Source organism: Eubalaena glacialis, chromosome 10 (genome assembly GCF_028564815.1).
Source record: "Eubalaena glacialis isolate mEubGla1 chromosome 10, mEubGla1.1.hap2.+ XY, whole genome shotgun sequence".
NCBI lineage: Eukaryota > Metazoa > Chordata > Mammalia > Artiodactyla > Balaenidae > Eubalaena > Eubalaena glacialis.
Window position 1 is genome coordinate 9526438 of NC_083725.1, and position 13383 is coordinate 9539820.

The 13383-nt window shown below is 40.2% G+C and overlaps 1 protein-coding gene across 1 annotated transcript; it reads left to right on the forward strand.

Annotated features, from left to right (window-relative positions):
* The first annotated feature begins 8820 nt into the window (after positions 1-8820).
* On the forward strand, positions 8821-11807 carry TMEM225 (transmembrane protein 225). Its single transcript, XM_061202937.1, has 4 exons — positions 8821-8998; positions 10300-10446; positions 10716-10850; positions 11566-11807. Exons 1-4 carry the CDS (start codon positions 8821-8823, stop codon positions 11805-11807), a joined length of 702 nt encoding a protein of 233 aa, XP_061058920.1.
* Positions 11808-13383: the final 1576 nt, after the last annotated feature.

Consider the following 13383-nt stretch of genomic DNA (forward strand, 5'->3'; position numbering starts at 1 on the left):
TTTTCATTTTTTTTTTGTTTAGATTTCACATATAAGCGAAATCATATACATCTTTCTCCATCTGACTTATTTCACTCAGCATAATACCTTCAAAGATCATCCTTGTTGTTGCAAATGACAGGATTTCATTTTTTATGGCATATGTATATATATATATGAATAATTTCATTATCCATTTATCCATTGATGGATACTTAGATTGTTTCCATATCTAAGCCATTTTAAATAACGCTTCAATGAACATAAGAGTGCATATAGCTTTTCGAATTAGTTTTTGTGTTCTTTGGATAAATACCAAGAGTGGAATACCTAGGTCATATAATAGTTCTAGTCTTAATTTTTTCAGGCATCTCCATACTGCTTTCCATAGTTACTGCACCAATTTATAGTCTCACCAACAGTGTATGAGGGTTCCTTTTTCCCTACATTCTCTCCAACTTTGGTTATTTCTTGTCTTTTCAATAATAACCATACTAACAGGTATAAAGTAAGATTTCATTGTGGTTTTGATTTTCATTTCCTTAATAATTAGTGATGCTGAACATCTTTTCATGTGCCTGTTAGCCATCTTATGTCTACTTTGGAAAAATGTCTATTCAGATCCTCTGTCCATTTTTTAATTGGGTTGTTTTTTTGTTGTTGTTGTTGAACTGTATGAGTTCTTTATATGTTTTGCATACTGACTGCATATTAGATATATAATTTGCAAATATCTTCTCTCAATCAGTAGGTTGTCTTTTTGTTTTCACGATGGTTTCCTTTGCTGTGGAGAAACTTTTTGGTTTGATGTAGTCCCATTTGTTGTTTTTGCTTTATTATACTGAGGTACATTCCCTCTATACCCACTTTGCTGAGAGTTTTTACAATACACAGTAGTTAAATATTGCCAAATAATTTTTTTGCATCTATTGAAATGATAACATGGTTTTTATCCTTGATTTTGTTAATGTGATAGATGTATCACATTGACTGATTGCAAATGTTGAACCACCCTTACATCCTTGGAGTAAATCCCATTTGGTTGTGGTGTATGATCCTTTTAATGCATTATTGGATTCAGTTTGCTGATATTTTTGATGATTTTTGCATTTATGTTTATCAAGGATATTGACTTGTAATTTTCTTTTTTTATAGTGTCCTTGCCTGATTTTGTTATCAGGGTAATGCTAGCTTTGTAAAATGTGCTTGGGAAGTTCCCATCCTCTTTAAATTTTGGAAGAGTTTGAGAAGGATAGGTATTAAATCTTTGAATGTCTCGTAGAAATCACCAGTGAAGCCATCTGGTCCAGAGCCGCTGTTTGTTGGGAGACTTTTTCATTACTGTTTCAAACGCTTTACTAGTAATTGGTCTATTCAGATTTTCTATTGCTTCATGATTCAGTCTTGGTAAGTCTGTATGTTTCTAAGCATTTGTCCATTTCTTCTAGGTTGTTCAATCTGTTACAGTATAACTGTTCCTCATTGTCTCTGATGAATCTTTGTATTTCTGTGGTATCAGTTCTAACTTCTCTTTCATCTTTGATTATATTTATCTAAGTCCTCTCTCTTTTCTTCTAGGTCAGTCTAGCTAAAGGTTTATCAATTTTGTTTATCTTTTCAAAGAACATGCTCTTAGCTTCATTGATAATTTCTATTAATTTTTTTTGGTCTCTATTGTATTTATTTATGCTCTGATCTTTATTATTTTCTTCTTTCCACTAATTTTGGGCTTGTTTGCTCTTCTTTTTCTAGTTCCTTCAGGTGTAAGGTTAGATTGTTTATTTGGGATTTTTCTTATTTCTTGATGTAGGTCTGTATTGCTATGAACTTCTCTTTTAGAACCGCTTTTCCTGCATCCTACAGATTTTGATGTGTTGTTGTTCTCTTTCCATATGTCTCTAGGTATTTTTTTATTTCTCCTTTGATTTCTTCAAAGACCCATTGGTTGTTCAGTAGCATGTTTAATTTGCATGTTTTTCTCTTTTCTTACGATTGATTTCTAGTTTCATATCATTTTGATTGGAGAAAATGCTTGATATAATTTCAACTTTCTTGAATTTACTGAGATTTGTTTTGTAACATAACATGTGATCTATCCTAGAAGATGTTCCACTATTTCCCCATATCATTTTTCTGGCCCTTTCTTTATCTCTTTATCTCTTCTATTTCTGGGATCCTATAATGCAAATGTTATTCTGCATTTTTTTTTTTGCAATTTGTTATTTTTTTTTTCCTACATGCCCTTTATACTTCAATACAAACTTGACTTATAAAAGGTCTTCAGTCCTGGCCTCCTGACAGACAGAGGGTGTAATTAAGTGTGACCAGAAAGGTGGGGGTTCTGTGAAGGAAATCCAGAGGTTTATCGAGAACAGCTGGGGGAGGTGCACCTTCTCCGATGTGAAGGCTGAGGAGGGCTCAGCCAGAGGAGCAGCCAGGAAGAGTGGGTGGGCAACAACAGCTTGGGGTGTCCAGGGGGCAGGGATGGGAGGGAGGGGTGAGGCCAGACCATGTGGGGCTCAGTGGATTCTGCCTGATGTTGCCCCATAGGTCCCTTTAGGTATTTTCACTTTCTTAAATTCTTTTTTCATTTTGCTGCTCTATCTGGGTAAGTTCCATTGTTTTGTCTTCCAGCTTGCTGCTTCCTTCTTCTACCTCATCCAGTTTTGATGAGCTCCTCTTTGAGTTCCTCCTTCTTGAACTCCTCTAGTGTATTTTTCAGTCTGGTTTGATACTTTCTTATATTTTCTCTCTTTGTTCAAGTTCTCACTGTGTTCCTCTATTCTCCCAAGTTCAGTGAGCATCTCTTTGACCATTATTTTGAGCGCTTTATCAGGTAGGTTGCTTATCTCCATTTCATTTAGTTCTTTTTCTGAGGTTTTTGTCTTGTTCTTTACATTGGAACATAGTCTTCTGTCTCCTCATTTTGCCTAATTATTTGTGTATTTTTCTATGCATCATGTAAATCAGCTATCTCTCTCAGTCTTGAAGAAATGACCTTATTTAGGAGATGTTTTGTGAGGTTTAGAAGCAGAATCCCACCTGGTCACCAGAGCCAGGTGCTCAAAGAGTATCCTCTATGTGGGCTGTGTTCCCACCCTGCTGTGGTAGGGTCACAGCTGCTGCAGTGGCTGCAGTGTGCTTGTGGGTCAGGCTGGCTCCCAGAGCAGCTTCAAAGCCTGGCTGCAGCTGCTAAAGGGTACTGCTGGGCAGGGATCTCACTGGGGCATGTCCACTGGTGCTAACAGATTAGAGAATTCCAAAATTATGCCAGCGAGCACCAGCATTAGCAGGGTAGCCTTAGATCACAAAAATGGCTCCTGCCAGTGTCTCAGTCCTGGGGGAGCATCCCTACTGGTTCCTGCCTCTCTGTCAGACACTTCAAGGTTAATAAGTTGGTAGCAAAGAGAATCCAACAACACATTAAAAGGATCATATACCATGATCAAGTGGGATTTATCCCAGGGATGCAAGGATTCTTCAATATATGCAAATCAGTCATGAGACACACCATATTAACAAATTCAAGAATAAAAACCATATGATCATCTCAATATATGCAGAAAAAAAGCTTTTGACAAAATTCAACACCCATTTATGATAAAAACCCTCCAGAATATAGGCATAGAGGGAACTTTCCTCAACATAATAAAGGCCACATATGTCAAACCCACAGCCAACATCGTCCTCAATGGTGAAAAACTGAAACCATTTCCACTAAGATCAGGAACAAGACAAGGTTGCCCACTCTCACCACTATTACTCTACATAGTTTTGGAAGTTTTAGCCACAGCAATCAGAGAAGGAAAAGAAATAAAAGGAATCCAAATCGGAAAAGAAGTAAAGCTGTCACTGTTTGCAGATAACATGATACTATACATACAGAATCCTAAAGATGCTGCCAGAAAACTACTAGAGCTATCAATGAATTTGGTAAAGTAGCAGGATACAAAATGAATGCACAGAAATCGCTTGCATTCCTATACACTAATGATGAAAAATCGGAAAGAGAAATTAAGGAAACACTCCCATTTACCACTGTAACAAAAAGAATAAATTACCTAGGAATAAACCTACCTAAGGAGACAAAACACCTGTATGCAGAAAGCTATAAGACACTGATGAAAGAAATTAATGATGGTACAAACAGATGGAGAGATATACCATGTTCCTGGATTGAAAGAATCAACATTGTAAAAATGACTATACTACCTGCAGCAATCTACAGATTCAATGCAATCCCTATCTAACTACCAATGGCATTTTTCACAGAACTAGAACAAAAAATTTCACAATTTGTATGGAAACACAAAAGACCCCGAATAGCCAAAGCAATCTTGAGAAAGAAAAGCGGAGCTGGAGGAATCAGACTCCCTGACTTCAGACTATATTACAAAGCTACAGTAATCAAGCCAGTATGGGACTGGCACAAAAACAGAAATATAGATCAATGGAACAAGATAGAAAGCCCAGAGATAAACCCACGCACATATGGTCACCTTATTTTGGATAAAGGAGGCAAGAATATACAATGCAGAAAAGACAGCCTCTTCAATAACTGGTTTTGGGAAAACTGGACAGCTACATGTAAAAGAATGAAATTAGAACACTCCCTAACACCATACACAAAAATAAACTCAAAATGGTTTAAAGACCTCAATGTAAGGCCAGACACTATCAAACTCTTAGAGGAAAACATAGGCAGAATACTCTATGACATAAATCACAGCAAGATCCTTTTTGACCAACCTCCTAGAGAAATGGAATTGAAAACAAAAATAAACAAATGGAACCTAATGAAACTTAAAAGCTTTTGCACAGCAAAGGAAACCATAAACAAGACAAAAAGACAACCTTCAGAATGGGAGAAAATATGTGCCAACAAAGCAACTGACAAAGGATTAATCTCCAAAATATACAAGCAGCTCATGCAGCTCAGTTATCAAAAAAAAAAACAAACAACCCGATCCAAAAATGGGCCGAAGACCTAAACAGACATTTCTCCAAAGAAGATATACAGATTGCCAACAAACACATGAAAGGATGCTCAACATCACTAATCATTAGAGAAATGCAAATCAAAACTACAATGAGGTATCACCTCACACCAGTCAGAATGGCCATCATCAAAAAATCTACAAACAATAAATGCTGGAGAGGGTGTGGAGAAAAGGGAACCCTCTTGCACTGTTGGTGGGAAAGTAAATTGATACAGCCAGTATGGAGAACTGTAAGGAGGTTCCTTAAAAAACTAAAAATAGAACTACCTATGACCCAGCAATCCCACTACTGGGCATATACCCTGAGAAAACCATAATTCAAAAAGAGTCACGTACCATAATGTTCACTGCAGCTCTATTTACAATAGCCAGGACGTGGAAGCAACCTAAGTGTCCATCGACAGATGAATGGATAAAGAAGATGTGGCACATATATACAATGGGATATTACTCAGCCATAAAAAGAAATGAAATTGAGTTATTTGTAGTGAGGTGGATGGACCTAGGGTCTGTCATACAGAGTGAAGTCAGTTAGAAAGAGAAAAACAAATACCGTATGCTAACACATATATATGGAATCTAAAAAAAAAAAAAAAAAAGGTTATGAAGAACCTAGGGGCAGGACAGGAATAAAGATGCAGACGTAGAGAATGGACTTGAGGATACCGGGATGCGGAAGGGTAAGCTGGGATGGAGTGAGAGAGTGGCATGGACTTATACATACTACCAAATGTAAAATAGGTAGCTAGTGGGAAGCAGCCGCAGAGCACAGGGAGATCAGCTCAGTGCTTTGTGACCACCTAGATGGGTGGGATAGGGAGGGTGGGAGGGAGACACAAGAGGGAGGAGATATGGGGATATATGTATATGTATAGCTGATTCATTCTGTTATAAAGCAGAAACTAGTACACCCTTGTAAAGCAATTATACTCCAATAACGTTGTTAAAAAAAAAAAACACTTCCTTACTTGTGTGACATATTCAACATGCTCAATGAACTCAATCTGTCACTTGAGGGGAGAACGACAACTGTGTTCAAGTCGGCAGATAACATGCCTGCATTCAAATCCAAACTGGAATTATGGGGACGATGAGTGAACACTGGGATTTTTGACATGTTTTAACATTAGTAGAGATTTTGAAAGAGACTGAGCCAGGGCCTTCTTTCTCCCAGCTGGTGCATGATCACCTATCTCAGCTTTCAAAAGAGTTTGAGCATTACTTCCCAACCACAAAAGACCCCTGAACTGGGAAGGAATGGATCCTCAACCCATCTGTGAATAAGCCAGATGAATCGACTTTGTCCGTGCTGGAAGATGATCAACTGCTTGAGACTGCAAATGACGGTGGCCTTAAAAGTATGTTTGAGACAAGTTCAAATCTCCATACGTTCTGGATTAAAGTCAAGGTGGAATATCCTGAGATTGCCACACAAGCACTGAAAAGCCTGCTTCCATTTCCAACATCCTATCTCTGTGAAGCAGGGTATTCTGCAGTGACAGCAACCAAAACGAGATTACGGAGTAGACTGGACATAAGCAACACACTTCGGGTGTCACTGTTTCCCATCCCCCCCAGATGGGACCATCCAGTGCAGGAAAACAAGCTCAGGGCTCCCACTGATTCTGCATTATGGTGAGTTGTATAATTACTTCATTATGTATTACAATGTAATAATAATAGAAATAAGGTGCACAATAAATGTAATGCCCTTGAATCATCCCGAAACCAACCCCCACTCCAGTCCGTGGAAAAATTGTCTTCCATGAAACCAGTTCTTGGTGCCAAAAAGGTTGGGACCTGTGGTCTACTGTATGCCCTATAGGCACCTTAAACTTAATCAAAACCAGTACTTGCTAAATTCTTTCTCACCAGGCTTGTGCTTGCTCCCATATTTTACATCTTATTTAATGACATCATTGACTACTGTTTTCCCTAGCTAGAAATATGATTTCTTCTTTGACCTGTTATCTCAATAATCCCTCACCCTGTCAGTTTCTCTAACCTGGCTATATCTTTGTATCTTTAGTGCCATTATCTACTAAAATTTTAAAGAAACATAAATCTTTCAGCCTAGGAATCCTACTTTTAAGGATCTATTGTGTAGAAACAAAAGTATCAATATGTGAGAACATAATAATATAAGTTGTCATGGCGTGCTGCCTATACTCTCTTGGTCCTTCCACTGCACTAGGCCCCAAGGGTCAAGAGTCAAACCAATAGATGATTCCATGGCAGTTGGCAGCCCTAACAGGAAGCTGGCCCTAATATAGGAGTGGTGAAGAGTGGGCGCTCATTCCCATAGCGACCAGAAGTTTTGACTGCTGAGGCTTGCAGGTCCTGACAGATAGTACAGAAGTGCCCTTGAGACAGAAGGGAGATACTACCCCAGGGCAGCCTGCATTCCATGACAACCTGAGCTCTCCTGCTCCATTCAGGATGACGCTGAAGGATGGCCCCCAGACCCAGAGCTCCTGGTGGGGTTGGCTAATGTGTCCTCTGTTGCAGCCACATCTCAAACCTGCTTCCTTCAAACACTTACAGGTGTGATTCCTGGATGTACTCCCTAGTAAACTCCCCACATACAAATCTCTGCTTCAGAATCTCTTTCCCAGGGAATCCAAATTAATACTATGGTAACTGCTGATATATTATTTATGTGCCAGGAACTCTTTTAAGTGCTTTACATTTCTAAACTCATTTAACCTTTATGAAATCGTTAAATAGTAGGATGCATTATTACCTCTAAAACCACAAAGCTGCTCAGTGGTAAAGCCAGAATTTAAAGTCACGATTCTGAGTCCATTTTCTTAATTACAAAGTCTCCCTGACAGCATAAATGTAAAATTAAATATACTGAGCATCCTTTTAAAAAATTTAAAAGATCAATAAGATAAAACGAGATGTGTACAGAGGAAGAAAGACAGCATAGTGTGTTTGAGGCAATGAAAGAAATCCAATTTGACCCATGGAAAGCAGCCTGCAATGAGGTCAAAGAAATACGCAGAGAGAGGCTTTTGGAGGTGCCTTTCATCTTAGTTCAGTAAAAGTTTTTTTTTGGATTTTAGTACAAGTCCTCTGACTCTGAGCTTAGTGCACACCATGGCTGCGTATTCAAAGAATCTGAAAATGTTTTCTCTGCTGTTACAAAGGCAATTCTGACAAGAAATAATTGTCTGTGCCTTATAAATGATTTTGGACTGCAGTGGTTCAGTGTGTCAGGCTAGTTCTTTTGGTTTCACGGTGCTCATCTATTTCCTAAATGCCTGCATAACTAAACTTATTTAGGCTCCCCAAATGAGGACCGAAGTTTCTCCAAAACACCCCAAATTTTAAATGGTCATTCCCTTTTGTGATGCTAGCTAGCTGACATCTCACGTCAATGACCTTGAATTCCTTCTGTATTTCACTGATACCTGTCTAATGTTCATTAATCCTGGAACATATAATTCTAACATCTTTAGTCATATATGTCTAACTTCTTTTAGGGCCTCCAGTTATACCTATATGTGATAGTTCTCTCTGTATGTGACATTTATCTTCCTCTATATCTGGTTCCTCAGGACCGTTAGGTCCCTTGGTGCTTCCACTGCACTAGGTCTCAGGGTCAAGGGTCAGACCAAGATGATTCCATGGCAGTTGCCAGCTGTGACAGCAGGCCAGCCCAAATGGAGGTGTGATTTATCTTCTCTGTTCCATAGGCTACTTCAGCTTCTGCCACTGCCAATGCCTCAGCAATCACTAAAAGTCTAGATTTTGCCCTAATTCCTGTGACTAATCAAATCAGAGAAGAAGCATGTGAGATATTGGTGATGGTCTCAGCTTGAAATCCCCACTCACAATGGTGCATGTATCGGTCAGAAAGGTCCAAGCCACCAACATGTTCTTCTCCTCCTGGGTCTTAGTCTTCTTGGCAGTAGGAATCATCATAGAAGAATGGGCTGAACTGAAGTTGGAACCAAAAAAACCTAGGATAAGCCACAGTCCATGGATATGTTGTACTCCTGTTTGGCCAGAAGGTCAGAGCTACACTATGGAAAGTGATGGGTGCAGAGGGAGGGTTCCTCCTTCCTTGATTTCCATCCATCTCACCATTATTCTCTAGTGCAACCACCTGTGGTTGCAGTGTGCCCACTTCTGTAATCAACACAGTCAAGGCCAACTCCAAAATCTCATCATTTGCATGTTTTGGATAAAAGTTTAGAAGCTCACAGACTTAACTGCTGATCTCTGAGAAGTCTTGACAGTAGCAGCAGCAGCATATCTAGAATGTGAGGGTATAAAAGAACGGTAACTGGCAACAAGGAAAACAGGTTATACTGCTGTTCTCGGAGGGATAGTAGTCTTGAAGAAGGATCTTATTTCCCTGTCCAGGGATTGAACCTAGCCACCAGTCCACCAAGGGGCTAGAGGCTAGAAGCAAACTTCCCTGATTCTTACCCCGTTTGAAACCAAAAATGTTTCAAGGAGGCAAAAACTGCAAAACAGGTACGAAGTTTATTATTAGAGACACAACACAACTTATGGGAGAGCACACAGAGAAACAATTTATTTATTTAAAGCAGAAATACCCACCTGGAGAGGAGTGGGGGCATCCTGAATGAGGAGCGCAGTGAAGAGGTGATTTAAATCATTTATGTAGGACAGTTCTTCCAGGTTTTTGTTTGCATTTGGCCAATTACCTTGTTTCTTTTTGCATACCTGACTGGTCTTAGGACCCTCCCCAAGATGCGTGTGCAACTCTTTTCTAAGATGGATCCCACTGCAGAGGCTTATGGGTACATGTCCATACATATTATGGGGTGGCGCTCCCTCCCTTTTTGACCCCCAAGGAGCCTTCCTGCGCATGTGCAAACAGGGAAGTATTCCTTGACCTCAGAAGTGGGCACCTTATTTCTTTACTTTAGCAGAGCTCAGCTTCTGCCACTAGCTTTGTCCTTGGAGTGTCTGGGTGAGAACAAAGCTTCAGTTTTACTCCACTTGACAAACACCAGCTGTCTGGCCCAGGGGCCCATCTATCTCCTACCTCATTGTCACTAGAGGAAGACAGGATGAATTGGAGCGCTTAGCAAGAAATCAATTTTGAGAAAATAGAAGAGAAAGAAGCTTGCAGAGACACCAAGATAGAGAACAGTTTCTTTTGGTTCGGCCTCCGTTTCAGCTTTAGATCCCTACCTCTTTCTCCACCTCCACTCTTTATTATTTAATCAAATATTTCACCTCATTCACATGTTTACCTAGAGATTTGTGGGCCCCAGGTGGAAAGGAGCCTAGAAGAAATATCTGTCCTTCTCTCAATACAGCTTCTGCTTTCCAACAGGTGGCCTGGAAGTGGTTAGGAACATGCTGATTTTGGTCCTGAACCTTTCCTTCCTCCATAACTTGTTCCTGGGTTTTGAATTCACCTATATGATTCCTCAAACCAAACATATTCTCGTTATGACTGCCTGCCTAGCTTTCCTCACAGGTAACTTTCTGTCTTCCCTAACACAGGTTTGGAGGCATACTTGGTTTGTGGGTCCAGCCTGTAGTCTCTAACTCAGCCTTCCCAGTTCTTTGCCTTAGTTATGCAGCTTCCAAATTGGATCTACCACTGAAGTGGGATTGGCCTTTGGACAAGGTGCAGGTGTATGGGGTGGAGGTTTGGAAGTCACGCATATCTTGGATTAAGACTTGAGTAGAAGAGCCAGGGTTCCTCAGAAGGGACTTTTTTTTCTCCTTTTGTCTGGACATCAGGCATCCTTCTGCTCTGTGCACTCCTACTGTATCAACAAATGATAAGTCAAGGTGAATCCGTGTACTACTCTAGTTACAAGATCACCTGGATCATTTTCACTGCTTACTTAAGCATTTTCTTCTTAATCATCTCTGGTGAGTGTCTTCAGGGCCCTTGATGGGTGAAAAGAACCAATCCATGCCTGACAGAAGAGGGAAAGGATCAAAAGGGGACTGGAAGAAAATGTGTCAACCCTTACATTTTAAAGGGCTAACGTGAGAGTGGACTCACACTCTGAGAACAGTTCCTACAAGGATAGTGTTGGTGGTGCGGGCTGAGTGAGATGGTCAATATGCTTGCCTCCAAGGGAGCTCCTCATTTCCACCTTTTCTGTCTTTCACACCCTCCCCACTTCAGAGCCGAGATAGCCATTAACTTCAAGACTAAGGAGAGTGGCTGATAGGGAATGTTCACCCTTGTGGAGAGAGGCAGTGAGCCTGGGGGCACGGTGTCCTGCCAGGACAGCCTGAGGTCAGAGAGAAGCAATATCTGATGCTAAATGGCCACCTATGAATACTGGAGACTCTTAAGAAGTCTTTAAAATTTCATTTGGACTTGGACTTCCTAACTCAGAAGCATGTCCTCTTTCAGAAAGAATCCTCAATTTTGTTGAGTTGAGCAGCATTTAAGCTATTCTGCGTACGCTTCCAGTCTCTTCTGCTAAAGCATCCCCCTCCCGAATGGCCTGGGGCAGTTCAAAGGGAACCACTGGGCTTTGGATCAGAGTCTCATAGCTGAAAAGGAGGGAAGTGCTTCTGTGACTTTTCCATTTTCCCTTCATCAACCTCCCCTGGTTTCTCTTTTCCCTAGGATTCCTCTCTCTCCTACAGCACAAGCAGTCCGTTGACAGCTCTGCCAGCCTGACCACTATGCCTAAATCTGCCACAGAAAGTCAGGTTATGGAGCAATCTGGGGCTTCTATCAAAGTTATTTCATTACCAGCAAGCACTGCAATGCCTCATAGTATTGTCCGTGTGCACTCCGCACAAACAAAAGAAGATGCTCCAGAAAGACCACAGGTCCAAGCACGTCATGTAACCTGGGCTCTATGATCTGACAATTTATCTTTCAGTATATGTTCATCTTAACGGAAACAGTTTGTGCAAATGTGGTGTGTCTATGTCCAACCGTGTTGTCTGGTTTGGCATTATGTGAATGACTGTGACTGGTTTGGGGTCTATAAGAAGATCCAGAAGGCTTAAAAAAATTTTTTTTTACCCTGACCAGCTTCTATTTGTTCTCACCATTTAATAACATCTGTTATTAATATAATAAATATTATCTTATAGCTGATACTTGCTTTATTAACTCTATACATCACAAAGGTTTAGAATAATGTATACTACCTTTTGTCTCATATATTTCATTGTAAAATATTTCAACAATTCAGAAAGAATACAAAACAATATGATAAACGCCTGTGTACACATCACCCAACTTTAAAATTAAATTACAGACATAACTGATGTTCCCCTAAATTTTTCTAATCTCATTTCCCTCCCTTGTTTCTCACCACAAAACACCTTTAATGATTCACTGTTGATCATTTTACAGTCATGTCATTTTTACTACAACTTTATGTTTATAAAAATTATATAGATTATCTTTCCAACTGTTCAAAAATCATTACATGTCATAATGTACAGACCATTTTTTGAAACTCACTTTGTTCACTCAACCCTATAGTTTTGTGATTTATTGATAAGTTTTGTTCTACAATTCATTCAAACTACTGTTAAGCTTTCCACTGTACAGATATAATAAGAAATACTCATTTTCCAGTTGATGGAAATCTAGTTGTTTTTTTTTATTCTGTTACAAATAGTGCTGCTATGAATATTCTTATACACAGCTTTCTCTGTCCATGAGCTAGAATTTCTCTTGGGTGTTTATCTAGGAATAGAATAGCTGCAGAGACTATATTCATATTGAAGTTACCTAAATATTGACAAATGAACTAAAAAAATTGTTGTGCTGGGGAGACCTTCAAGATGGTGGAAGAGTAAGACATGGAGATCGCTTTCCTCCCCACAAATACATCAGAAATACATCTACATGTGGAACAACTCCTACAGAACACCTACTGAACGCTGGCAGAAGACCTCAGACTTCCCAAAAGCCGTGTGGCTGACAGGGTCTTGGTGCTCCAGCTGGGTGTCAGGCCTGTGCCTCTGAGGTGGGAAAGCCGAGTTCAGGACATTGGTCCACCACAGACCTCCCAGCTCCACGTAATATCAAATGGTGAAAGCTCTCCCAGAGATCTCCATCTCAGCGCTAGAGACCCAGCTCCACTCAATGACCAGCAAGCTCCAGTGCTGGACACCCTATGCCAAACAACTAGCAAGACAGGAACACAACCCTACCCATTAGCAGAGAGGCTGCCTAAAATCATAATAAGGTCACAAACATCCCAAAACACACCACCGGACGTGGTCCTGTCCACCAGAAAGACAAGATCCAGCCTCATCCACCAGAACACAGACACCAGTCCCCTCCGCCAGGAAGCCTACACAACCCACTGAACCAACCTTAGCCACTGGGGGCACACACCAAAAACACGTGAACTACAAACCTGCAGCCTGCGAAAAGGAGACCCCAAACACAGTAAGCTAAGCAAAATGAAAAGAC

Coding starts and splice junctions, on each gene's coding strand:
- TMEM225 (XM_061202937.1), top strand. CDS start 8,821: ATGGTGCATGTATCGGTCAGAAAGGTCCAAGCCACCAACATGTTCTTC. Junction 10,447..10,715: donor CTGCCTAGCTTTCCTCACAG/GTAACTTTCTGT, acceptor TCTGGACATCAG/GCATCCTTCTGCTCTGTGCA. Junction 10,851..11,565: donor TTTCTTCTTAATCATCTCTG/GTGAGTGTCTTC, acceptor TCTTTTCCCTAG/GATTCCTCTCTCTCCTACAG.